Source organism: Atheta coriaria, unplaced genomic scaffold (assembly GCF_025399875.1).
Source record: "Atheta coriaria isolate IRGN ID8LTWV9N9 unplaced genomic scaffold, Caltech_Dcor_3.1 hic_scaffold_5_pilon, whole genome shotgun sequence".
NCBI classification, from domain to species: domain Eukaryota; kingdom Metazoa; phylum Arthropoda; class Insecta; order Coleoptera; family Staphylinidae; genus Dalotia; species Dalotia coriaria.
In genome coordinates, this window is record NW_027045447.1 from 11,063,696 (window position 1) to 11,091,560 (window position 27,865).

The 27,865-nt window shown below is 38.5% G+C and overlaps 2 protein-coding genes across 3 annotated transcripts; one reads left to right on the forward strand and one right to left on the reverse strand.

Moving 5' to 3' along the window:
* Positions 1 to 206: 206 nt before the first annotated feature.
* LOC135792178 (uncharacterized) lies at positions 207 to 2,201 on the reverse strand. Its single transcript, XM_065302792.1, has 2 exons — positions 1,607 to 2,201; positions 207 to 1,083 (listed from the first exon to the last, which is right to left on the reverse strand). Exon 2 carries the CDS (start codon positions 1,056 to 1,058, stop codon positions 207 to 209), a length of 852 nt encoding a protein of 283 aa, XP_065158864.1. The 5' UTR covers positions 1,059 to 1,083; positions 1,607 to 2,201.
* Positions 2,202 to 4,242: 2,041 nt separating this feature from the next.
* Positions 4,243 to 7,237, forward strand: kek6 (kekkon 6). 2 transcript variants are annotated; one of them, XM_065303099.1, is made up of 2 exons: positions 4,243 to 6,274; positions 6,337 to 6,559. In XM_065303099.1, exons 1-2 carry the CDS (start codon positions 4,763 to 4,765, stop codon positions 6,409 to 6,411), a joined length of 1,587 nt encoding a protein of 528 aa, XP_065159171.1. In that variant the 5' UTR covers positions 4,243 to 4,762; the 3' UTR covers positions 6,412 to 6,559. The 2 variants fall into 2 exon arrangements, with proteins under 2 accessions (XP_065159171.1, XP_065159170.1); XM_065303098.1 differs by having other exon boundaries at positions 4,246 to 7,237.
* The last annotated feature ends 20,628 nt before the right edge of the window (positions 7,238 to 27,865 follow it).

The window sequence follows — 27,865 nt, forward strand, 5'->3', positions numbered from 1 at the left end:
GTGTCAACTATTTTTTCAGTCTTGGCTATTTCTACTCCTACAGCAACCATGTGTTCATTGCCAACTTCATATTTTGCATGTGATGCAAAATCATTGAATGTTAAACCATCTTGAACACCCATGACTTCTTCCTTTTCATCATGTCGAACATATTCCTGATTGATTTTCAGTGCACTCGACTGCAGAAAGTTAACAGGCTCCATGTTTCAACCACTGCAGTCGACTATGTTTTGTGATTGGTCGTAAAATGGCATCTCAGAAGGTAACTCATTCTTATGTTGAATCGATTGGATTGGAATCAATTTAGGTAATTCTTTATCTTCAGTTGAATTAACGTCAGATGTAGACACCTCCTCTTGAAGCAAAGGTGGTTTATCCATTTCTCCTACAAGACATGCTTCTTCAATTTCTTCTTCTACTACAAGCATCAATGTCTCTTCTTCTGGAGAATTTAATGCATCTTTCTTACAATTTACTTGAATTTCTTCACATGCTTCTACATCTGTAGCAATATATTCTAGTGTACTTGCTGTTGAGTGTTCTTTATCAATTTCATCTGGTACAGCCTCTTGTATTTCAATATTTGGAGGTGAATCTTCAATTACTTCTTGAACAAATATTTGAACACCTTGCATTTCTTCATTAGTATCATCTGTTGTTCCCATATATTCTTGTACAGTTGTGTCATACTCCTCAGAATCTATTTGTGTCTCTGCTTCATCAACAATTTCTTCAGAAACATTTTCAGAAACAACATCTGCAGATTCCTCCTCCTGTGTTGGATTTAATTGCTTGGTAACTACGGCACTATCTACTACAACACTATTTGTGGCAGCTTCAGCATCATCATCAATAGTGTCAACTATTTTTTCAGTCTTGGCTATTTCTACTCCTACAGCAACCACGTGTTCATTGCCAACTTCATATTTAGCATGTGATGCAAAATCATTGAATGTTAAACCATCCTGAACACCCATGACTTCTTCCTTTTCATCATGTCGAACATATTCCTGATTGATTTTCAGTGCACTCGACTGCAGAAAGTTAACAGGCTCCATGTTTCAACCACTGTGCAGCAAATACCTAAAAATTACATATAATTAGTTAAATGATAACACACTGCACATATTAAACTAATTATTTAATTACTTGACACTTATTCTCCACACTTCTCATTTTTAACATTTTCTATAGAGTGCTTTAAACATGGACGCTCAAGGATTGTCGAATTTGCGCGCGCATTAATAACTGGTATACATAAAAGACGAATGTATTTTAAATACATTACACACAGGATAACAATGTTTCGATCGTTGCAAATAAACAGCAGTTAATTTCCGGATACAAACTGAGTTTGTTATCAAAAAAATGATTCGTAGATTAGCGCGAACTTTCAGATTAACCTCTGAAGATTCTTCAGATTGGGTAAGTCTAGAGCGTCGATACCAATGTGATGCAGTTTGACACTACACACCCGCACATACACGGATGAGAGCACGGCGTGAACGTGTGAATCACTACATGCGGTTCATTCTTCCCCAAATATAACAAATATTACAACAATAGCGAATGCTATTTCAGAATGCAAACAATTGCTTGGAATTACCATGTCCTCTGCGACGATCTTGTCTTGTGATGATTACATTCACTTCGTTATTACCATTGCTGGACGCAACGATTGCAATGAGCGTTATGGAGTTACACTAAACCGTACTTAGGCAGCCTGGTGGCGTTGGGCCGTGCTATGGTGCACGCACACCTTGTAATAACGCACAAGAAAACGTGATTTTTATCGTTGTGTACTGCGACGCGGGTGGAATTTGATGATTTAGCGAAGCGCGATGGTTTGCAGGAGACGACGTACGCGACGATTTGTACTCTGCGAACGGCAAGCTCGAATGATTCGGGTTGATAGCGGATGACGGCGGGCAGCGTGCGCTCGGCGGTTAACCAATCGACGCCATCTTGTATATGGTGCACTCTGTGAACGTAACACAACAAAATGGCCGACGAGGATACTCATACCCACCCAATACAGCTTTAATGTATCGTTATCAATTACAATGGTGAATTATTACAATTTGTTTATAACAATTGCAATTTTGACAGTCATCATAATATATATTTTTATATTCTGTATAGTTGTGTGTTATTCTATTGCTACATCAAGGTAGAATTAGAGAATCAATAAAATTATGATAAGTGACTTACCACTACCGCATTGGATTTGTTTTCTTCGCTGAGTTGAGTTCAAGATCACGCGCTGCAACCTGGGCAAAAACGACTGATGTAAACAATCTGTATTAGCGTTTTGTTTTAGAAACAAACTGACATTTGGAATACTAAAATCCATAACCGTCATTTGTTTCGTTTCTTCTAAGCCAGTATTTTCTTAACGAACAGCAAATGCGCTGTGTAATTAGTGCCAAAATACAAAGCTCTATCAAATTTGTCAATATTTATATAGTGTTAAATTGTATTAACTATTTCGAAGCTTTTAGGGTGTTTATTTGAAGGTTATGAATAAAAACATACCCGTTGTAACAATTCTACTAAAGCTCTAACATATCATAAAGGAAAATAATCTAAGTATAATTGTGATTTGGCACACACCTGCATTGATGGCTTGGTTATGAAAAAATATCCACAAGAGTTTCGGCAACACTTGGTAAACCTGCTTTTTTACAAGCATAGATGTTCACCTTGATTTAATATAGGCAAACACATATACATCACACGATACGTTAATGCATGCTTTTTCCTGCTGATATAAAACCAAGATAAATTTTAAATTTAAATAAGATATATTATCTAGTTCCGCTGATAAGATTAATCTGAAGTTAGTCACAATTACACAGAAAACACTGTCTTTATCAGGTTGGATGCCACACACCGCGACAGTACGAATAAACCGAATGAGCTGTGCAAGGTCTGTATGATCCGGAAGGAAAGATTTTAACCTAACTTTCTCAGCGAGAAAACATACCACTCAACAAATATTGTTTCTACATCCTCTTAATTGACAAATCTAGTAGTACTTCTTCAATTTACGTTAGATATTGTTACGCTGCCATTTTAGATTTGTAAGATATACTTGTTGGCACGTTTGACAGCTCATCAATTGCAGAGAATTAAACTCTTTTACTTACGATTGTTATTCGCGAATAACCGCTGCAGTGGAAGTTCCAGCAGAAAATGATGACTTCTTAATGTGACTCGCTTTCTGAAGTGGTGATAACGTCTTGAAACACGCTGGCGATGCAAGCGAAGCAACAAACAACGTGGCGTCATCAGTTAACTGCCGACCGCCATCTTGTTTATATCAAGCTGCAAATTGAAAATGGCGCTTGGTAATACATATACATTTGCTAATAACCTGAAATGTTTCTTAATTTACAAATTAAAACACAAATCTACTTACCAAATCAATGATTCTGATTATAAAATCACAATTATTAAATTAATCATCACTAATTTATAATTAATCTATGAATAAGTTATTTAATATGCTGTGTTCGTCTCAGAAATACACAGTAAATTATTTGTTTACTGTTCGTTGTTTTGTTTGCTACGTAATATATAAAAATACATAAAATCACCAATGAATTGATTGTGCAGTGAAAGTCTTAGAGATGTCGCCCTCATCTGGGTGAATATTTGAATTTTGCGTAGTTCGCCACCGCACCATAGGCGGCGCTAGTTGTATCACATTCAGAGAAATAATTTGTTTTTATTTCAAAATAAAATCTTCATTAACTAAATGAAAACACTGAATTACTAAATTAATATAATTTATAAACATAGAAATAACTCTCCGTAAGCATTCTACATTGTTTTATTCTCAACTGTGAGTTAATAAAAGCGTTTTTTCTTTAATACACCAACAACACGCTTTACAAAATTACAAAATTCAAAAATTTTATTATAAAAATAAAATAAATACGTGAACAAAATAAAACCTTAATAAATAATCTACATTTAATGCTCAACAAGTATTAATCGAAAAATAAACGTGAGTCTGTTTATACAATTTAGTAATTTGTTAATGTTGCATCCGCTCACTCTATCACACTTGTTACCGCCGCTTGCTTTCTGATATTTTGATGCAAAATCGAATCAATTCTTGGAGTGCGACGAAGAGCGTCAATTCCCGTGCGTTGCTGCGAGCTGGCATGGTCTGGGAGGCGCAACGCGGGCGCCACGACGCCGACGCAACAATACGGAGCCGCCGCGACCCATAAACCTGCGGCGCTGCTCACAGTGCGACGGAAGAGTTTCCAGGGCGGATCGCAGGACGTGAACGCATCGCGACTCCCGCACACTGTGCACACACGTCGAACTCCGCACCAGAGAGTATCTCGCGCCGCGCGTCGTCAAACTAGAAAATAAACGCGCATCTTATCCAGCAGCATCGCGCGCGCGCTTATTTTTAGCTTCTGAAGGCATTCAGTCGGTGGCAAGTTTTAATTTTAAAATCGCGAGTGCATCCAGCAGGAATAACTCGCATCAAAACTCGAAAACTTCCGCGCTGTGAGCGCAGATTTACGGATTTCAAACTGCTACAGCTGCTGTAATTAAACTTTTCCTAATTAAGTTTTTAATTAGTTGTGCAAAACGCAAAAAAATCACGAGGATTATAAACAAATTAAACGATGTGATTTGTTCGGTAGCTGAAAAGTGAGGTTATGTGCGCGTAAAAGTGTGGTTAGGTGTGAAAATATGCGTCGTAAAACTAGGCACACCGCACGATGAGAACAGAGGGATGGCGGTGGCCACCCTTTTGCTACTGGCGGCGGCGCTGGCCGTAGCCGCCCCCGACTGGACGGATTGCCCAACGCCCTGTCGCTGCAAATGGGCCTCGGGCAAGAAAACAGCCTCGTGCAGAGACGGGCCCTTTACGGGTCTGCCGGACACCTTCGACGGGGACATGCAGGTGTTGGACCTTGCGGGCAATTCGATCCACAAACTGGGCAAAGATGCATTTCAACGCGCCGGGTTACTAAATCTTCAACGTATATTTTTAAAGGGTAATTCCCTTCGGGAAGTGCATCGGGACGCGTTTAGAGAACTCATAATTCTTGTAGAAGTGGACTTGTCGAATAATGAGATAACCTCATTGGACCCGGAGACGTTTAGTGGGAATGAAAGACTACGAGTGCTGTATTTAAGTGGTAATCCATTGGGGCAGTTGGTGGAAGGGCAATTTCCACCTCTGCCTCACCTGAGGACGTTGGACTTTGAATCGTGTCGCTTGGAGAAAATAAATCCGAATGCATTCGTAAATCTTGTGGCGTTAGAATCTTTGAATCTCAAAGGTAACAAGTTGGCGAATCTCTCCGAAGAGACTTTAATGAATTTCGCGCATTTGAAGAGTTTGGCTCTTGATGGTAACCCGTGGAAGTGTGATTGTGACCTGCGCGGTTTCCGTGACTGGTTCTTATCGAGTAATCTGCGGTCGATGAGTCTTGGATGTGCGGAACCGGAAGAGTTGCGTGACCACCTGTGGGAGGACGTACCCTCCGAACAGTTTGCGTGCGCGCCGCAGGTGTACCTCACACCATACCCGCAGGTACAAGCGGAGGCGGGCGGTAATGTAAGTTTCGGATGTCATGTGCTTGGAGATCCCGAACCGGAAGTGACGTGGATGTACGAAGGTCGACCAATCAACCACACCTGGCTGATCGTTGAAGCCGAAGAGGGTCTGTTGGACAAGTGGGTAAACATCAGCGTAGTGAATGTTAGTGATGCCGACGCTGGGGTGTATTCCTGTGTAGCACGAAACTCCCTCGCTACTCTTGGTAGAAACGTCACATTAGTTCTACCGGAAGTAGTAACGGCTACTACTTTAAGTAAATCTGATCCCGGCGCGGTGTGGTGGGCTTCGGTTGCGGTTGGGATTGCTGTAACTGGATCCGCCATTTGCACCTTAGCTGCGGTGTGTTGCATGCGAGCGAAGAACGCGCGTAGAAGGCGTCAGCTCAAGGCCAGCGTTAGTTTCACCGACCAAGAGAAGAAGCTACTGGATGTGAGCATTGCTACCACTACTGATCGAGGTGCTGGTAGTTGTGAAGCACTATCACCGGATGGCGATGGTTTAATGGATTCGCCTAGTACGCAACCACCACCCGTACACATCACCATTGAGAGTCATCATCGACATGATGGAATGTCTACGCTACCACCGATGCCAATGGCGGTGTATCCACCTCCGCCGGAGTTCTCCAGCAGTGTGCTGCCGTCGTCGGCGTACGGCAACATCTTCATCTCAGTAGCCGTGAGTCGAGATCCCACTCTAGATGCGTCCAGGTGTCCTGATCTCTTGGACTTGCCCCACAGAGCCAAGCCGGTGTATCATGGCATGGCGACGCTGCCGCGCCGCCCCCAGCACTCGTTCGCTGCACCGAAGTATGATAACATGGGGCCGCGCGTCACCGCCGGCGGCAGTTCGACGCTCTCGCTGCCGGACGCCGATGTCGAGCTGCCACCACCGCCGCCGCCACCCAGCTGCACCGTTGCGCTCACCCCTGACTTTGTCTCCCTCTAAAAGCCAAACTTGTACGCAACTTTTCACACACACACTTTTATTATTTAATATAGGCAACCAAACCAACATCGGTTGCATATGTGTATTCACTGTTGCTGTGTGTTAACCTGCGTGCAAAACTACCCCGGAAACAAACCAATTTAAGATTGTATTTAACAAAACCCCTCTATCTTCTAATTATCTCCCCCAATTTACCATTGAAAATTAAATCGTAAAAACCCTTTATATCTAAACCTTTATACCAAAAAAGAAACCAAAAACCCTTTTGTGGTTCATCTTCAATTAGTGCCTTTGCTCATTATAATATATTTTAATCAAGATATACATATACGATATAAAAATAACGATAAATCAATGATGAAGGAAATTTAATCATTATAATAAATAATATTAACGAGAGCATTCATTCTTTCGGACATGAAAATCGTGTCGTGTCTTGCGAGCGCTGAAAAAAAAATGGAAAACATTTTCACAATGAATTTTCTATTTTGTTGCGAGTTTTTATATTCCACTGTAACGCTAACGAATGCGACAGTTTGAGCAAACAGAGACGGATTTATTTGTTATGTAAACTTTATAAATCAACATAATTTCCTAAAATAATTAAAATTTAAACAACAATGCTTTCTGTGTAGGTATATATGCAACCCAAAAACAGGTCAATGCAAAATATAACAGTATGCAACCAAATAATCTTGTTCGAGCAAAAATTCAATTCAATTTCCATTCATGCAGCAAAATTTCAATTTATTTCATTGCATTTGCACGAGCATGAATTATTTAATTATCCAGTGAATTTTGGGCTATTTTAAACAGCGCCGATAACCACCGATACTAAAAGTTTATTGCGTCATAACTAAAGATAATATAATTTCACAAATAAAATATTTATGCGCGCTGGAAATTTGTAGTAGAAATTTTTGTTAATTAATTAATTCGGCGACAATGACATGTGATACATACTTATGATAGCGCGCCTGCACGCATGATACAACAAACGTTAATTAAGATTAAAATTAGTGTAGTTAGCGCATGATGTATGTCCCATCGCAAGGTTGGCCTAATGATGTCGTTTCGCACAACGCGTTCGGTGACAAATGCTTGCAGGGCGAACAAATGCGCGTCGTAAATCAGCCGGACACAGTCGTGATCACTCATTGGAGACTTTTGCCCAACCTTGAACAGGGGAATTATTGTTAAAGTTGCGGAAATGAACGAAAAACTTACTAAAAAGTAGAAAATTGGTTGATTTACGATAGGCAACCCAATATACATGATACGCTTGTTGCCTACATTCAATAATAATATATTTTTCAGTTTATTTTCTTAAAAAGTATGAAAATAATCAATTTATCTATATTTTACTAATAGGAAAATTTTTACGACGTTGTGCTTTTATAGTTCAAAAATCTCATTACGTTTTACAACTGCAGGCTAATGAATAACATGCTATGCCAAACTAGTACGCAATAAATCCGTCTCTGCACGTACGTGCGCATATAATAATATTCAATTCGAACAAACCGGAATCCGGTGTTTGTTTGTATTGTGCATAAAACTGCTGATATGTTTTCCACGCTTTTTCCACGCTCGCACCACGCGTATAACATATAATCTAATAATCTATTCGTATTTTACATAAATGTACTGTTTTTTTTTCGATCCGATTTCCTATTTTACGACCGAACGTTTTACGATTTTCGCTGGTTAGCAAAAACATGGCGAAAGATTTCAACATTTTGTGTGTGTAAATACGTAAATAATTCCCCGATCAAGAAAAATGCATGAGAAATTAAAGTCTTATTAAGCAAGAGGACGGAAACGAAAGACATTCAATAGATTTAATTTGTTTATAAGAAGATGTGCGAAAATCAAAAAAAATCTGCTATAAAATTACACCCACACCCCACACACACTAAGTTAATTAACTGTATAGGCATAATCAAATATTTGCGGCGCATTTTCCAAGAATTTATCCAAAAAAACAAAAAAATCCCCGCAGAATAAAAAAATCATGGTCGTGATAATATTCATCATGCATTTTTGTGAGGAATGAGGAATGAATGATGATGAGTGTGCGTTGATGATAATGATGATGAAGTGCGACATGCAATTGTACAATATTTAAACATACGCTGCAGATTTGTGAAGTGCGAGACTTGCGTTCACTTGTAATGTTAATTATTGTAAAGTATAACCAACTGCGTGCGTGTTGTGCGCGCGAAGACGAATAAAGACTCTGGATGTCAGTCCACAACCAAGAAATAAACACTAAACTAACAAAAACACAAACCATGCAAGTACATATTATAATTATTATTCTAATTAATTATGATTATTATACATACATTTACGATATTACCATTATTCGATTATGATGCATATTTCTGTTGAATGTATTTATTGTTGATCTGTTAGATAAAGAAATGAATTATAAGGAATAAATTAATGAATTTGTAATTAATCAACTTTTTTCTTGGCGTGATTTTTGTGTTTTTCATGTGCCAACAGAATTAAATTTCAGGTGAAATTAAATTAATAAGTTTTTTAAAGTGTTTAAAAGAGTTAAACCGATAATTTTTAAAAATACGATCGATTGTTGGAAATTCCATTGGATAAATTGGTATGTGTGTGAGTTTCACGCAAGTAAAAAGTAGTTTTCATCTCTTCACATGTTTTCTTTTAATCCAGTTAGCGTGTTTGGTGTGATGAAAAGTTATCCGAACGTGTTAATTAGATTTCGCCGGATATGACCTTTCAACTTGTTTTAATCTGAATGAATTCACACAAATTTTATTACGGAGTTATAAAAGCCTGGGTATCAATGTTTTCACGTGTGATAAATTACGATTTAGGTTGAAATATTCATGTTTTTATTTGAGGTCAATTCTATAATAATTCATCAATTAATTTTTTAAATAAAATAAAGTTAATTGGATGAAAATATGAATTCTGAGTCTTTTGCTACATATATTTTAATAAGAAAATAAAAATAAGAAATAAGACCTAATCTTCTTTGTACATTTAAATGAAAAGTATAATTTGTATTAGTTTTTATATTAGTAATATTAATTGCCAATTATTTTTTTAAAATTCGTTCTATTTTATTTTTTGTAATTTAAAAAAAAAAAATTTTAATTTTTTTTATTTTCATCTTTAAAATGCAAGTTTTTCAAGGTTTTGAGACACAAAGTGGTATTTTACACACGGCCGTGACTAAAGTACTTTATACCACTTGATACTTGATATACTGTTTTTACCAAACATAAAATAACGAATAATTTTGCTTGATTTGTTTCAATTTGCAATTAATTCTGTTTGCATAACAACTTTACCATTTCTCATTACTATCAATGTTACGCCACTCGTATTTTAGGCCCGCACCGATATTTGTCAATTTTACAACTCCAATGACAACCAATTACGCGCGAGTTTTGTGCTTCACTCGTTTTGTTCAGTCGACGCTTCAGCTCCGCTGTAACGCGCCGCAAAACAGCCACCGCTTCATCTCGTTTGCGCACTCGTCGTTTAATTGCATTTAATTAACACATTAACATATTAAATGTCGTCCTGGTTGGCGGCTCGAGTTCGTGTGCGCCGAACTAATTTCACACGTTGCTGCCCACTGATCGTACATCATCTAATTGAGGCATTTCCATCACAAAGTCGGCGGTGGCGGCGGCGCTAATCGATTATAATTTACGAAAACGAAACAATCCGACCGCAAATCGGACAACGCGCTGAAATTGACCAAAACAAAGAAAAACAAAGCGCTGCACAATGAAACAAGTTGAACAACAGAAGCGGGCTGAGAAAACACGCGGTAACTAGAGAGTTAAAGTTATAACTCGTGAGGCGTGAGCGGTTCTAAGCGATTCTTAATGAGCTTCGGGCTGGTTATTGTATTCCGACATTATCGGGAAAAGATTGATGGTCACCCAACACTGGGCAATATGAAATAAATGTGTTTTCAAGAGGGAAATAAGGAAATTACAGCGTTTAGGTTTTAATAGCTTTCGAAACAAAAAAAAAACACCTAAATTGATTTTCATGACATAATTCTGCTTTTTCAAACAATAACAATAAATTCTGGAATTAAAAAAATGACAGGACGTTAGGTTTATCATGTAAAAAGTACTGAGAAATAAGCTTTACTTTAAAAAGCAAAAAAAAATTTTTTTAAAGTTTTTCATGTTTTTTATAGGAAAATAAATATTATTTCAATTAAAACGTCAATATATTCTATAGCAATGATAAATAGTAGTAATACTTTTTCATTATTCAATGTTAACATTCCACTTTTTCCTATTTTGTATTGTCGGAGCGTTTTTGTGTTAATTTTAAGTATTTGAACAGTTGTGCGAATTCACAGCAATGCGCAACGAACGGTTCTGCGCGCGTTATTAATGATGCAAGTGCTGCAAAGTAAATTTGCCCGCTGCAGCAGCAACAGCAGAGGAAATACGGAAGTTGCAGAAGAATAAATATCGCCTGACCTACATGTCGCCGGGCGCTGCGCCATGTCTCCTCTGAGGCGAAACAATTAGCTCTAACTGCGCGAGCTTAATCAACGCGAAAGGAGGATTATCTCTCGCACTACCTTCATAAAGCCCATCACATTCACTCAAGCAATGTATATCTGTTAATATATCTTCTGTAAAGCGAAATAAATGTTGCTTTTAAATTTTATCAGGTCGTATATGATGTTTAAGGCATCAATTTATGTATTTGATGTGATATAATAGCATCAAAGAAGAGGAGATCTCGAGGGTCAGTTCGTCCCGTTGACCTTTGACTTCCGACCGTCGATGATGGTTCGTTACGGTGGAAACTGGAGAGTCTGTCGAAGAGACGTGAAATTCCTCGAAAGCTGATTTTGATTACATGCTATGATTACGAGTGTGTTTACCGAAGTTAAAAGCTACGATAGAACAACATTGAGGTTATGTTTAACCAGGATATTTAATACAACATACAATAATTTATAAATTTACTTTAAAACTGCTTATCTTTTATATTTAACGAATTATTAGATTAAATACTAAAAATTTTAAATTGAAAAAAGCATAGGATTGACTTGCCGTACAAAAATCGAACATACAAAATTATTGTTTAATTTGTAGGTTAGATTCGCACGCTAATAATATTTACAACGAAATTTGAAGCTGGAAGTAATGGCGAGCGTTTTAATGATGGATTTTGCGATGAGAAAAAGTTGAAACGCTTCCGGAGAATAGATTGATGGAACGCAGACGGGAAGAACGCAAACGCTGAAAGCATGAACGCTGCGCGTAATTATTAGGCCGCGTTTCCGGTCCAAGGATATAACATTCAACAGGATGATGGCGAATCCGGTGGCGATCATGATGAATTGTGCGAAACAGAATACTTTCAACGTGCTATCATCCGATGACACATATTAAATATGTACTCGACACAAAGTTAATAAAAGATTTCACAGAACTTATTTGTTTTATTAATGCTTGAGTTGCGGTACAAATACCGAACACAATTTTTTTATTTTTTTAAATTTTTAATTGTTAATTTAAGTTTTCATCATTGGGGACTCCTGGTTTTGATAATGGGAAAAAGTTAAATTAATGCACTCTTGTTCACCACTTAGAATGGATTTACATCCCTCGGTGATTAACGCCGCGCGCGAAATAAAAACAAAAGCGCGTTGGCATTAATTATTCAGGCTTGAAACTCGAAGCTAAAAGTTAAAGCTCGAGAGCATCACCCTTTCGTTGTTGAGTGAGCTGTGGGTTGGGTGAAGTGCAGCTTGCATCCCTCCAATCGCACTCGAACGCACGCGCGTTTAATATTGACTTTTTAAATTTAAACTGATTTGGTTTTAGAAAGTTTTTTTTTTAGTTTTAGGGATTAACATAGCAAAAAATAATTATTGAATTTTTTTCAATTTTTTCATTTAAAACGCAGTTTTCCACGGTTTTTAGATACCAAAATGTTACTTTAGACACGACCGTGACTAAAGTACTTTTATTACAGGTTTTAACTCAAAATAACTAATAATAAACTTTAATATGATTAAATATTAAAATTAATATTTAATCGGACAAAGTAAATATATAATAACTACAAGAAGAGAAAAGTATCCTAGTCCCTTCGTCATAACACTTACTATCCAGCCATCAACTACTCGTAATCGTTCTGTCCCGATGTCGTCCCGTCGTTCAGAGTCTCCTACTCATAGTGTTAATATTAGTAATAGCCTGTAGTGCTTCACTCTTTACGTTTTATCCCTTACGGCGTTCACTCGCTGTAAGTACTTTTTTTTCCTGGTGGCGTGGCATATCAACTTCCGGCCGCTTGGGGTAGGTGAAAAGCTCGGCTGGCCCGAAAGATGTCCGACAAAAACTCATCGCACGCACCAATAAAACCCAAGTGTCGCTCATGGCTTTTTGATGAGCACTAAAGTTTACTCCATCAAATCAACGGAAGTCCTGCGTCCTCACGTCACATGGCAATTTAATCTCGGGATTATATTAAACTAAAATAAATTATTTTTTTTAACATACTGTATATTAAAGCTTCCGGGATTGTCGATTTTCACATTCCTTCTTAATATCTTCGTAAATCCATTACGAATTTCTGCGTCAAATCAAATCCAATTTAAGGGTGCAATATTCAGAATATCCTACAAATTTCATTTTAATTAAATCAAAAATACGAAAAATACCGGAAATACGATATTCTTAGATATTTTGTCATCAATAGGAATTAACTTCGGATGTGAAGCTAATTCCGTTGTATGCATTGGACCATTTAGTAGCCCGAACAAAATATAACTTTCCAGTTGAAAGTTTAATGTTAATTCAACAGTAAATAGTAAATTGTAAGACATTGAGATGCATCTGGCTGTAAATAATTAAAGCTAAACTTATTTACGGGCAGCGGGCTGAAGTGAAAAGAGTGTGCCAGGCGCGTAAAAAGTTAATAAAACCGTCGTAAATCTCTCCACTCCTTCGCTCGTCCTCAAATAAAACTTTAATTCGAATTGAAGTTTAGCGTTCTACAAGTTGCTCGGGCGTAATTTACCACTCGGCCGTTTAAAATCAACAAAACTGCTCGTTATTTTCATTTCAACCCTTATGCGTTGAAACTCTTTTTGCCATCGCGATCGATTTTCGTAAACAGCGTTCGTTAATTTCTCATTAAAAGTGAAATATGAAGTTGATCGCGTTTTATTCCGCGATGTTGGATTTTTTTAATTGACGATCATTACTTGCCAAGTTGATCTCGAGCACCAGACTGTTTCAAGTGGGGATGGGTTTTATTACAATTTCATTTTGGCGTCTGATTAATTATTTGCTAAGGAAATAATCGAATATAATTCTTTGAATTTAAATTTTCAGACTAAAGTACAAGTTGTACGTGTAATCGTGAAAGAATAACTTTCTTGCATGTTATGCCAAGTCAAAAGCTCGGAAAGCTCCATGAAATATGCAATTTTTTGCCATTTATGCGGCCGGAGTCGCGACTAATGCGCCCCGGCCGAAATTTACATGACAGAGAACATCATTTGGAATTCATCGCATTATGTTTGGGTCACTTCGGGCGGTAAAAAGCACAGAAAGCCCAGAAAGCTTCCACAGCGAGCTTTCACGCTCAGCCCAGACGTTTTCGACCAGACAAATTGAGTGACCAATAGACGGTTTCTATAATTCACATAGTCTGACCCCGGCACGCATATCACACAAGCGCTAACCCTCATTTACATTCATGTCAAAAAGTCTGCGAAACCTTAGCAGAGTTTTTTCAAAAACACAATCTCCACATACATCCAATACACTCAACTGTTTATCTTGTTAATTTGCAGAATTTTCATGTGATACATTCGAAATATTCTTTGATGACAAATTCTTTGAGTTGGGCGAGCATGGAAGATCACTGGAAACGGATTTTCCTTCATGCTGCTGCTGGTCGGAGTCCAGTGTGGCACAAATTGAGTGTTGGCCCATTAAAACGCGCCCCCGAGCGTCAAAAAATGTGTGTGGTACGCATACACACGCATTCGGCAAACAAGGCGAGTTTTTCCGATTTTCACCATTACAGTGGCCTCACGATAGCAGTCGTGTCGGGGTAAATGATAAATTATAACGCGTATTTTTCTCTCGGCATCAAAACCCACAAAAAAAGGTTTGGTTGATATACCATACCAACTTCAATGTACAATTAGCAAAGCTATTAATTATTAAAAGTATGGGTACCTAATATAAGTAGTTTATTTTTTTTTTTGAGAAAGCAAAAAATCAAATTTTTGTACAAATGAAATTCCGGTGAAAAAAATCGAATACATTTGTGAATTTAGCAAAATTTTGCATTTTAGTATATTGCGCAGGTGTAAGCTCCGCCCCGTGACTAAAACCCGTGTATAAAGTACTTTACTCACAGTATAAGTAAAAAAATGTATTTTTTACTCCTTAAAATTAATAAAAAGTAAAAAACGTTTTTTAAATGTGTTAAATAAAGCTTCCTTTTAATTCTTTTCTTTAAATTTATTACTTAAACTCTTTGTATAGAAAAATACCTCCCAATTTAGTTTTTTTATTTCAAAGAATCTTATATTATCTTTCAATTAACTCTGGCGAGTTTTTCCCTCTCAAATTAAATTAGATTCAACAATAATCATTATTATTTGCACGTTCCCTTGTACATATCGCTTAATCAAATATTGAAAAATCCCGTTTTCTCTATCTCACTTCTTTCCAATGGCAAAACACAAACCGAAGCCGTAAATAAATTCCCAGCTGCGCCCTGAACACACAAACACGTTGGAAATTTTTCTTCGCTGCCTACATCCTGGATGTTTGAGGTTGAAATGGCGAGCAGTAGCAAACCGAGGGTGTTCACGGGTCAGTGCACACCTCCCTCGCCGAGGACTTCTTCGCCTTCGCCGCGGCGCAGCACAAAAGCCGAAAGTAAATCTCTCCATCGCGGAGTGTTCGACGCTTGGGTCTTGGTCTCTGCAATTTGCAAAAGGTTCGACTTGTTAATTCCGTCACATTTAGAAGTGCATTTTGTTTCCATTTGCATTTTTTCTACTTAATGTTTTTATTTTGTATACTTGGTTGCCTATCTTATACAAAACATAACCTATGTTTATCGTTAACAATTCTATTTGTTGAGCCAGTAAAAGCAGTAAGTAATTATTGTGTCGCCGGCCGCACACGAGCAACCAAACCGCCTGCCGCCACCCCAAAGCAATCCAATAACGCGCTCGCTTCTTGATAGCGAAAGGATCGTTACCAATTCAAAAAGTCAAAGAAACATGAAGTCAACAACTAATTCTCCAAAGTTATTTCACAACCAAATGCATATTAAATGATTTTTTCGTTTAATATTAATTAGAATTAAGTTAACTTCGCCGTCGCTGCATCACACACCGACGCCGGTCCCAAGCCCGGACAAAGAAGGAGGGTTGTAGGGTGAGGCCAGCGACCTACCCTACGTAAAAAACATCAGTGCTCATAGAACCAGACAAGGGCCTCGGTTACGGACAGATCAACGACGACAACCCAAGCAAAGTACACGGACAAAGAGAAGATTACAAAAACATAACCTTAAAATCGCCACATGGAACATAAAATCGCTCAACAGAAGAGACCAAGAAATGGAGCAAGAATTAAGAAACCACCACATTGATATCTGCGCACTTCAAGAAACTAAGAAAAAGGGAAAAGGTCAGGCAGTAGTTGGAGATTATCTACTAGCATACAGCGGTGTAGAGAGGAACGAGCGAGCAAAAAAAAGGAGTCGCAATCATGTTTCACAAAAAGTTAGTAGATCACATTATAGACATCACGTACGTTTCAGCCAGAATAATACACGCAAAACTGCTGCTAGACAGGAAACGCACCAACATTATAAGTATTTACGCTCCAGAAAACTGCAGACCCCAAGACGTAAGAGAAGAATTCTTTAACTCACTGCAACATGTTTTAGACAGCCATAAGAACGAAGCGACTATCATCCTAGGAGACTTTAACTCAAGGATTGGCAACAGAATCATACCCGGAGTTAAGCAGAGATTCAACGAGGAAACAGAAAACGAAAATGGAACGCTGATGACTAACCTATGCACAATCAACGAACTACGAATAAATAACACATATTACGAACACAAACAACAACACAAACACACGTATTGTAACTCAAGGGGACACACATCAACAATCGACTTCATTGTGACAAACCGAGTAATTCCACCAACCAGCATATTAGATGTAAGAAGCTTAACCTCGGCAGACATAGGAAGCGATCATGCCCTCGTGATTGGGAAGCTGAGACTAATATCCCTCCAAAAGAAACAAGCAAAAACATGCGAAGAGCGCACAAAAATAAAAACAGAAGGACTAGCTGACCAAACAACCAGAGAACTATATGCAAACAGACTGAAGGAGAAAGTTACAAACAACAACATACAAGAAGGAGATAACGTTGATACGGCATGGGAAAGGCTGAAAAGCAACATACAACAGGCTGCCGAAGAAGCGCTAGGCAGGAAGATCATCAAGAAACCGAATCCTTTTGCTAAGAGAACTCCATGGTTCACCGAGGAAATCAAAATGAAATGCAAGGAAAAAAAAGCAGGCACACATTCAACACCTCACGCAAAGAACGCAAGAATCATACGAAAGTTACAAACAAATCCGCAGAGAAACGCACGAGTTAGTACGGAAGACGAAATCCGAACACTGGAGGATCTTCTCAAAACAACTAGAACATGACTTCTATGGAACCCAAAAGACAGTATGGAAGACCATAAGAAACCAGAGAAAAGAGCTCACAGAACTGGTACAAGCAAAGGGAATAGACAAAGAGACCTGGATAAACTACATCAAACATCTATACCGGGACACAAACCAGGAGAAACCTAATATCTCAGTCAACATACAACCTGATGAACCAACCATAGTAAGCATATCTGAGGTGGAAACAGAACTCGCTAAACTCAGAAACAGAAAAGCCAGTGGCCCGGACGGAATACCCAATGACCTCCTGAAATACGGCGAAGAAGTGCTCGCGGCCGAAATTACGAAACTTATCAACATCATCCTGAAGCATCAGAGAGTACCAACTGAATGGAAATTGAGCACACTAATAATGATGTTTAAGAAAGGAGATAAGCAAGAACCATCCAACTATCGAGGAATAGCTCTGCTAAACACCACCCTGAAACTAACAACTCGATTACTAGCGAACAAGATATTAGCACACACCACACTATCAGACGAACAACAGGGCTTCAGGAAAGGAAGGTCCTGTAACGACGCAATATTCATAATAAGACAGGTGAAGGAAAAAGCCGTGGAGTGGAACAAACCGGCTTTTCTTTCCTTCGTGGACCTAAGGAAAGCGTTTGACAGAGTGCAGCTCCAAGACATAACCAGCATACTCCGAAAAAGAAACATCGCATCTGATATCATCAATACTATAAGGGACATCTACAACAACAACGAACTGCAACTAGCAATAGCCGAACAACGCACAGACCCCATAAAAGTAGGAACAGGGATAAGACAAGGCGATTCCCTAAGCCCCCTGCTATTCAACTTCATCATGGAAGAGATAATTGCAAGAGTCCGACGCTGTAAAGGATACCAGATGGGGGGGAAAGAGCTGAAAGTTGTGTGCTACGCGGACGATGCCGTGCTAATTTCCGATAGCGAAGACAACCTACAACGCATGATTCACCAGTTTAACATTGCCAGCAAAGCCCTCAACATGGAGATAGCAACAGAAAAAACCAAATGCATGGTCATCGCACCACATCCAATAAGATGCAAACTTGAAGTCGATGGACAAATCGTACAACAAGTGAGCGAGTTCCGATATCTTGGTATAAACATATCCAGCAGTGGAGGAGTGGAAAGAAGTAGCAGAGCAAGTTGAAAAGGGCCTGAGAATAAAGTGTGGGATGCCTAAGGAACACGATTTGGGACAACAAACATCTAAGAACAGACGAAAGTTTCCATCTACAAGGCAGTAGTCAGGCCCATATTTACATATTACCGGCAGAAACGCGTGCAGAGACGACAACCACACAGAGAGATTGCTCACCACCGCGGAAATGAGGACACTAAGAAACATAGATGGCAAACACTGCTCGACCGGATAAAGAACGAAGATACCAGAAGAGCGCAACAACATATAGAAGACATAACACAATGGCGCAAAAGACGCAAAATCGAGTGAACGAACACATAGAACGGATGGACGAAACCAGAATAGTCCGAATAGCCAGGACAAATCGCCAAGGGGAAAGCGATCCCCGGAAGACATCCCGAAAGAGATGCGGTTTACCCAAACCCCAACTGAAGTAGAACAGGCAATATGCCTACAAAAAGAAGAAGAAGAAGAAGAAGAAGAAGCTACCCTTGTATAAAATTAACATACTATATTAGTTATCATCCGACTTGGATTTATCTCCGTGAGGTTTCACATTAACAGAAACTGCCCTTAATCCCAACACGGGATTAAATCAAACAGACGATTAATGGCCGCGCCAGGAAGGTTGTTCATGGAGTGGTGTTGTCTTCAGTAAACACTGATTTGATATCGGGCTGCGTGACGGTTTGCTTGAGCCATTGCGCTGGACGTTGATGGCGCTGCGCAGTCAAATGCCGATGGTGTTGCTAAATACTTCTTTATTTTTTGTTTACAGTCATTTTTTACAAATGTGCAGTTTGCAAATTGTTGGGGACCATTTGCGTAGTTTCGGCGATGACAGCTTGCGGTGAGTGTGGAATACGATTTCGCATTATAATTATCATATTAAGAGTTGAGTTACTATCGAGAATATTCAGCAACATCATTGTATCTGTATACACATGTTATTACACAATTATTTACACTGTGCAATTCGAGTGTAAAATAGTGTGTAGTGGCGCAGTAGTATGCAAAGTGCAATGTTTGCAATGCAACAATTCGAATGTTCTCATTATTGAGTAGTGACTAAACTTTCTATCTTAATAATATGAGTATGAATCCCTACTAATATTATAAATGCGAAAGTCCTGATGTTTGTTAAGCACTTTCTTCACGCAAAACCACTTAACCGATCATCATGAAAATTTACACATATTCTATGGTCCCCTCAATGGTTATAGGCTACTTTTATTTAATAAAAAATATTTCTAAATAAAAATAAAGAAATTGTTTAGCCAATAATACCTTGCATCTGGCTATCTGACTACTTTTGCCATCTAGCATTCCAGCAATGAAGTCAAACCTAAGTACTATAGTACCATCACACTGTATTATCATTAATTGTATTACCGACAGCTACGTCAACATCAAATCCAATTGACTACACTATGGAGACTGTACACTATACCTACAGACAATACTTTCAGCCATTTTAAACATCCCGCCATTTACTTCATTGTTACTTCTTCAGGCTACAGACGCGTACGGAAGCAACTTCATTATTTTAGATATTCGCGAGCGAAGCCGCGGGTTAAAGCTGGTATTACATGAAAAGAAATCCAAACAGAAATTGTTTTAAAATGAATTTAAATTAAAATAGTAAACGGTTAATTTCCTCCCGTGACTAAAATCCGTGATTAAAGTACTTTAGTCACGACTTTGGCCATCCGTGTTTAAAATATCACTTTCTATGTTCAAAAACCGTGAAAAATTGCTTAGAAAATGTTAAACTCTTCTAAAAACTCAAAATATCTTTGAATTTCACGGAAATCCCTCAAAATCAATGATAGAAAGCTCCAAAGCACAAAGCTCTTCTTAAGTATTATATGTACTAACATTTTGCGCATTCTGTTTCTCATACTCACAAGGTAATATTAACATGACTTGAGCGCATCTAAACTTATCCGTCTTCACTCATCAATTAATATTCTCCTAAACAAAGCTCCAAGCTCATTATGACATATGTGAATTGAAATTAATTAATTAACAATAACTGGAATAAACGAACCCAGGCATAGTCGTAAAGTCGTTTCAACTAGATGCGCTCGTTCTGTACTCTCCGCCAACTCGAACCAAACAAGTAAAAGCAATCAAGCGCCCCGATGTCCTTGTATTCCGGAGTGTACTCGTACTCGTAAATTTGTTAAAAGACCGCGTCTAGAGATTCGATTTCCGTTAATTACACGCTTGCGTAATTTTCATATCGGAATTAAACTTCAAATGCACCGACCGCCATTAAAGTTGGAGCCGGCAAGAAGCGTGACCAAGACACGCTGCTCCTGCGGCAACAGCCGAGGATGACGCGTGGCGCTGCTCGTTTTGAGTTTGTGAGTTGAGGCGCGTCATGAGAAGCAAGTGCATATCTGCAGGCCGCTAGCTCAGAGAGAGGAATGAAGCCGGAAGAAGTCGATAGCACGCGTCTCGTCCTTGTTTTCTTATTTTCTTAGTAAAGTTGCCCTCAAGTCGGCTTATAACAGGCAAGAAGTGGATAGTTTAGCACTTTGCACACTTAGTCATTTCCCATACACCGTGCAGATCCATAACACCAAAGAGAAGACGAAAACAACAAAAATAAAAAAAATAAAAAAATAATAAAACTTTTCTTCCACTTGGAATACCAACTTCTACGCTTATGACTTTATCTTTATTAAGTCTAGGGAAGTATCCAACATTGTTCTAACCTCAATTTGCAGAATTATCCGCAATGTTTAGTTTATTATATAAACATAACATCTCAGTAGGTGAATAAATATTATTTCATCATGTTTAGACGTTCATTTGTATTCATACTGCAACATATGCAGTATTTGCAATATGTCGAAGATATTTTCATTTTCACACTTTGTATGTGCAAGTAGCGCACGTAGGTTGAGCTGCAGCGTCGGTTATCCAATTAGAATTTATAACAGAGTGTATTTCAATGCAAAAGCTTCGCAGCTTGCCGTCCTGGCATATGCTACCCGCTAACGTTTTAATGCAGAAATCCTTTAAGCCCCGCCCTAATGTCACATAAGTCTGTTTAAACTTTTTCTTCGGACTTTTGCACTTTAAGCTTTCGCATTTTTTCTTTTTTGCTTGTGGTTCTATTCCGTGACACACAGTCTTTGGCACAGTTTTTGGCGTCGCTCGTTTTGTCTTTATTTCGTTATTTTGGTTTTCTCTCGTTACAGGCGGCTTTAGGCAAAAATGAAAAGGAAGATAAATGAGTCCACGCGCCGCGGAGTAAGTAAAAAGTTACGTAAAACATAAAAATTTCATCTTAAATTTATTTAGAAAGACGTACAAATTGATACCTTTTTTCTACCCAGTTCTGGTTTTTGTTTCTGTTTTGTTCTCAGCGGCGTTTGTCCATTATTTTTACTTTTTTTCAGCTGCACAGACTCGCCGCTCGGTGGATGATTGATTGCGTGGCAAGACAAACAATTACGGCAACTATAAATTTGATGTCGTTCGAGGCGGTTTAAAATGCACGCGACGCTGCAAGAAGTTTCCGAAGAAAAATGAAATGCGCCACGGGTTCTTAGTACTTTTGTCAGCTGCTGTCACAACATGTGGGATGACGATATTTAAATCTAATCGCAAACTAAACAGTTTAAATTTGTTATGAATTTAATGCACTTTTACTTAACTTTTATAAAAACTAAAGTTTTAAATCAACAAAAAGTTTTTATTTTTGTTTTTGCTTTTATTATGCAAATTTATGTAAAAAAAGCAAGGGACAAATTCAAAGCAACAGCTGATTTATTCCCAAAATGTATTTCGTTCTGTTTTAATTCAGCGTGTCGGTTTGGCACACTATTGTTGTTGCGTTTCAGTTGCAAATCGCGCATTGCGGGGCGTTGCGACGCTTGTACTTGGAATAAATTTGAATGCATAAACAAAACCCCGGTTATTATTAATTCGAATGGGTTGAAATGGAAAGCATTCGGTTGCTCTTCGTCTCCGGGAAATTTGCCGCCGCATCGCTTCATCACTACACTTTAAAACATAATACCGACAACACTATAGTATCTAGAACATTCATCTTGAGTAAATTCAGGAATTCTGTATTACTCGTAGAATTTGTGGAGATGGCGATTGGTTAAAGTGAGGTTAGCTTTCGCACGCCTAACCTCTCATTCTGGCTTTCGAACGCGGGTGGATTTGCGTTTTGGTCTTTGGAAACGGGGTTTGTCGCTGTGACTGCTCGTCGCCTATTGCTTATTTGCTTGTTTAGTTTGGAGGTGGTTTTGGGGACGACACAGGGTGAGTGTGATTTGTCCAGTCAAACTGAGTGGAACATTTGAATAAGACAAACAATAATTAAACTCAAACCAACATAACTATTTTCATAAAATATAATTATTAAAATCTTATATTTTACTGAATTTAACATAAATTTAAATGATTATGTTCATTTTTATTTAAAAACAAAATTTTTTGTGTTTTTGTTGTTTTTTGATGCGGTTTTTGAATATTTTAATTTACACTGTATAAAACGTGGTGTTGGCAACATTTACGCAAGGATGCAAGTGCATCGTAGCATCGTTAGCGTCCAGACGGAGTTTGTTTGCTCTTAGCTTTTGGTCAGGATTGAGGTTAGATCGCAGGCGGCGCGCAACCCAGACGTAGTTTACCACTAGTTAGAAGTTGTTTTGCGGCGTTTTCTTCACTGTGATTGCACACGATTTAGTTTGCTTTGTACTGGGAAGCTTATTAACTTGTTTGCGACCAATACTAGAGTGCTATTTAAGCACATCACATAAAATTCAATTCAACGTTTGCAAAATATTTTTTTTTATAAAGCACTAGCTGTTGCCCGCGACTTCGTTCCGACAGTGTTTAATAAAAATGTAATTCGTTTTTACTCTCTTGTTCTAGACATACTCGTAGTAAGAGTCAATTCTATCAATAAGATTAGCAATTTTAATTTAAAGAAATTAATTCTATAACGTTTTGTCAATAATGAACTTCTGCGCGCCATCTCGAATTCAACTATTTAACTATAACTATGATTGAATCTCAATGTCAAATTTATTCTATAGAAAGAGGCTGTTTTGAGGATTTTCCCGGCAATTATTCGGAATTTTCTCGCAGAAGCCTTCACGTTGACCGGTTTCGCTGGTGTATATATATGCTATAGAAAAGATTGACATTACAAATAAATAACTTGTTCAATAAATACTTCAATCGAAGAACATATTAGCACAACCATTCGTTCATTACGTCGACCAGCAGCTGCGCGTCGATGACATAAGCAGCGAAAATCTGTTTATCAATATTTTGACCAAATAACGCAATGAAACACAAATACGGCACATAAACGCGGAATACCTCATATTTTACGCGCTGCTGAAGCGGCATGTTGAACAAGCAAACACTGTTCAGGCGACAAACTATTGGCGGCATTCCACAGAACAGCGAGCAAATAGACCGAAGCATTCCGGCTCGCATGCAAAATATTTCGTCGAAGCTTCAACCAGTAAAATTTCATTTGAAGAACCAGTAAGTGATTGAAATTTGGTAAATATCTTCAGCAGGCCAATTTCGAAGAGACATCTCGAACGTAAAATACTGCCGTGGCATAATTATTTCTTTGCTGCACCATAGCATGCGCGAGCGCTTTCGGCAATGACACTAAGCAGCCGATAAAACATTCTCCATTGCACAAAATCGCCAAAATAAAATATTATTTGGCATAACGAACACAAAAACATATTGTTTAATAATATTTATGCATTTATTAATTTATAAATATTTATATTTATGCATAAACTTTGTCAAACAACAATATTTTAGGCCCAGAAACCAAAATATTTACGACCAGAACTGCTTTTAATGTCGTTAAACGTTTGAAAGCAATATTTAAGCTGCATTTATAACCGTAAACTCAAAATCAGTAATTTGGCTACATTGCACTGGCGCAGCATAACAGCAAAATATGTTGCTGTGACGTGAACGGAAGTACGGCGTTGGCGGCACCGTTGTCGGCGTGGTAAATTTTGACACGCCGAAATCGCGCTCTTTACTGCCGCGACGATGTTTACGCTTCGGCGGTTCATGACGGCGCGCGCTGAAATAAAACTGGGGCTTTCCGTGGCGTCTTCGATATGACCGTCGATATTTCAGCAGAAGACGGTACATTTTCAGAGAAAAATTAAGTGTCTGGCAAAATAAATCGAATTTTTATTCGCGATAACAGTAAAGTTTGGCTGCGCAGCAACAACACTGTTTTAGGCTGCAGATGGCTGATTACCTAACTGGTGGTTGCGCTGTGCGCGGTGACCGGCACGCTTTCGTGGCTTTGAAATCGGCGATGAGCATTGGCACGTGAGCCGCGCCGGTCGCAAACGCTTCGTGTGCGGCTGAAGAACAAGTGGTTATTATTGTACGTTCGGGCGTCGGGCGAAAACAGTACTGAATGTACTGAAATTCGCTGGGATTGGCACAAAATTTTGAGATTACAAAGTTAAGGTAATTGGTTTGATAACTGGACACTAGAATAATAGCAGCCTAATTTTAAACACGTAACCACAGAATTAAACCTACTTTATATACAGTGTTCCTGAAATATTTTATCACGGCCTATAGTTTGCTTTGAGCGTTTTGGGTTTTGGCGGCGGAGATGAAGTAATTCATGAAGTGGCGAGATCTGCGCGTGTTTTGCTGTGCAACGCTGATCTTCGGTTTTGGGTCGAGGATGGAGTGTTGGTTTTATGAAGCGCTTTTGTTGGGTTACGGTTCGGTGGTTGTTTGAAAGGTTTGAGGGTTGCCGAAGTTTGTCTCGGTTTGATGCGTTACGCTGCGAGCTGCACCGGCGCGCGTATTTTGCATTATGTGCTCGGCGACAGTATTGTCGCGGGCGTCACAAAATGGTTGTATCTCGTTCGGCCGGAGGCATCCCACTTTAAATGTCGTTCGTCCACGTCAGTCTTTAGAGTTTACTTTTACTATATGGCTTGCAGCGCTTTTGGACGTACCAAGTTTCAGTGTAAAAACGGACGACACTTGATAGCACATACAATGTGTTCATAGTAAAACAATCAAGAATAAAATAAACAGAAAATTCATCAAATTTCTTTTTAAATAAAATCGTATTTTGTGTTTAAAATGAATATTTTTCAAATAAATCAATAAATATTTGAATCATGCACATCAAAGTGATATAACTATTCTCATGTTACTGTTGATATAATTTTTTTCTTGATATGTTGACACTTTGTATGGACGTTTTGTGAAATAGATATTGTGTCATCTGAAAAATCCGATTTCGTTCACGCTGCCTTTTCCTTTCGCGTGGTATGAGTGGCCGCAATGCGAACCTCTTCCTTCTGCCGGATGGCAGCTGCTGGATGGCGTGTCGCACGTATTGCGACTGAAAGAACACGTCAGGAACAAAAGGACGCTCGTTACGCAGCGCGTGATGTCACTCACACACCCACACACACCAACTCAGTGTTCTATAACAACGCAACAAATTTAAAGTAGGTATAACATTCTAAAATGTCATTAAAATTTAATGCATACGCGCGGCGTATGTTAAAGTGCTTGGTTAAACAGAAATAGAACTGTTGTTTCGACTTGCCAGAAATTAGTCTAATGCAACAATCTGCTTAGCGGACGCATTCAGTCGGCTGCAACATCCTTGAGCAGAAAGCATAGTTACGCGTTGCATGACTTCCTGATGCGCGGCGCGGAGAGTTTGCAAACTGGATGAGCAGTTCGAATTACATTCCAGATCACTTTAAGCCGAGACTATGGCTCACGGTTGGTGTAATGTAATGTTTAGCATTAGGAAATGCGCGAATAAACACAATGCATGGTTTATGCTTGAAACTGCTCAAAGGTGTTCTACATTATCGAGGATATTCTTCAGACATCAATTTGTTGTTTCCATTCACGAATATGAACATTGAGGTTAGGATTATGTGTGCTATATTTAAGTATGAAACCCACAGTGCAGTAAAAGCATTTATTTTGTATTAGCTTTAACCTGCGGCTTCGCTCGAGAATATCGAAAATAATGAAGTTGCTTCCGTAAGCGCCTGTAGTCACAGTAGAAGTAACAATGCAGTAGAATGGCGGGAAGTTTAAAATGGCTGAAAGTATAGTCTATGGAAGTATAGTGTACAGTCTGACTGTAGTCCAGGTGGATTTGATGTTGACGTGACGTGGGTGGTAATACAGTGTGATAATACAGTGTGATGGTACTATAGTACTTAGGTGAGCTTCATTGCTGTAATGCTAGATGGCGTTAAAAGAGTAGTCAAATAACCAGATAGAAGGTATTATTGGCTAAACAATTTCTTTTATTTATTTAAAAAATAATTTTTTTTATTAAATAAAAAGTAGCCTATAACCATTCGGGGACCACTAAGAATATGTGTACAAATTTTCATAATGATCGGTTAAGTAGTTTTTGCGTGAAAGTGTAACAAACATCAGGACTTTTGCATTTATAATATTAGTAGGGATTTTAGTAAAGAAACACAGCTGTAACTTTAAGAAAATCACGAAATAAACTCAGTATGTTTTGAGTTTTAGTCCAAAACTAGGAAAGATCTCCTCTCGATAAAATCATAAGTTCCAACCGACGACTTATCTGTCCTATCCGCTCCCAACTCCTCGCATGGCGTCCGGGAGAATGGATCCCATTGTACCCTTTCAAACTTTGCGGTTTACCGCGTCCGGCTGGCGGTGGCTCGCTGTCAGCCGCCTCGGAACGTGACTCAATTCGGTGGACTAATGCCCGCCGACGCGGATCGATAGACTGCATTGCGCGCACGTATGAAGAGCGCAAATCGTCCTGAAGTGTGCGTGGTGTGTTTTTTTTTGCATACGATCGCCAACAATTGAAACAATAGCGCCATTGTCGAACTTGTCTATAGGGTTGGGGCTGGAAAATTCGGGACTTTTCCATTTTCAACGTTATCGCTTACGCGTTTGATGCGCATTTAGTTTCGCGCGACGAAAATCCAAATTGATACTGAACACCGCTAAATAATAATCCCAAAAGCTGTTTAGCTATTTACCAAATTGAAACAATTGGGCGATTGCATCATAATGCTGGGATATCATGCATCATAAAACCGTGCATCACGGCCTGTAATTTATTTTCATTAATTAAATTCTGTAATTATTTCATTAATCAGGAATTGGGTGAATTACACAGGTAGGAAATATAATTACATTTAATTTTATAACTTTTTTACGGTTTTGAAACACAAAAAGTTGTAAATTCAACATGGACGCCAAAGGCCGTGACTAAAGTACTTTATTCACTAGTTTTAGTCACGAGTTGAAGTTTCCATCAAAAAATTCCTATTTAAATTTATAAATTTTCCTATTTTTATTTAATTAAAAGAAATTGTGTTTCTATACTGAGCAGGA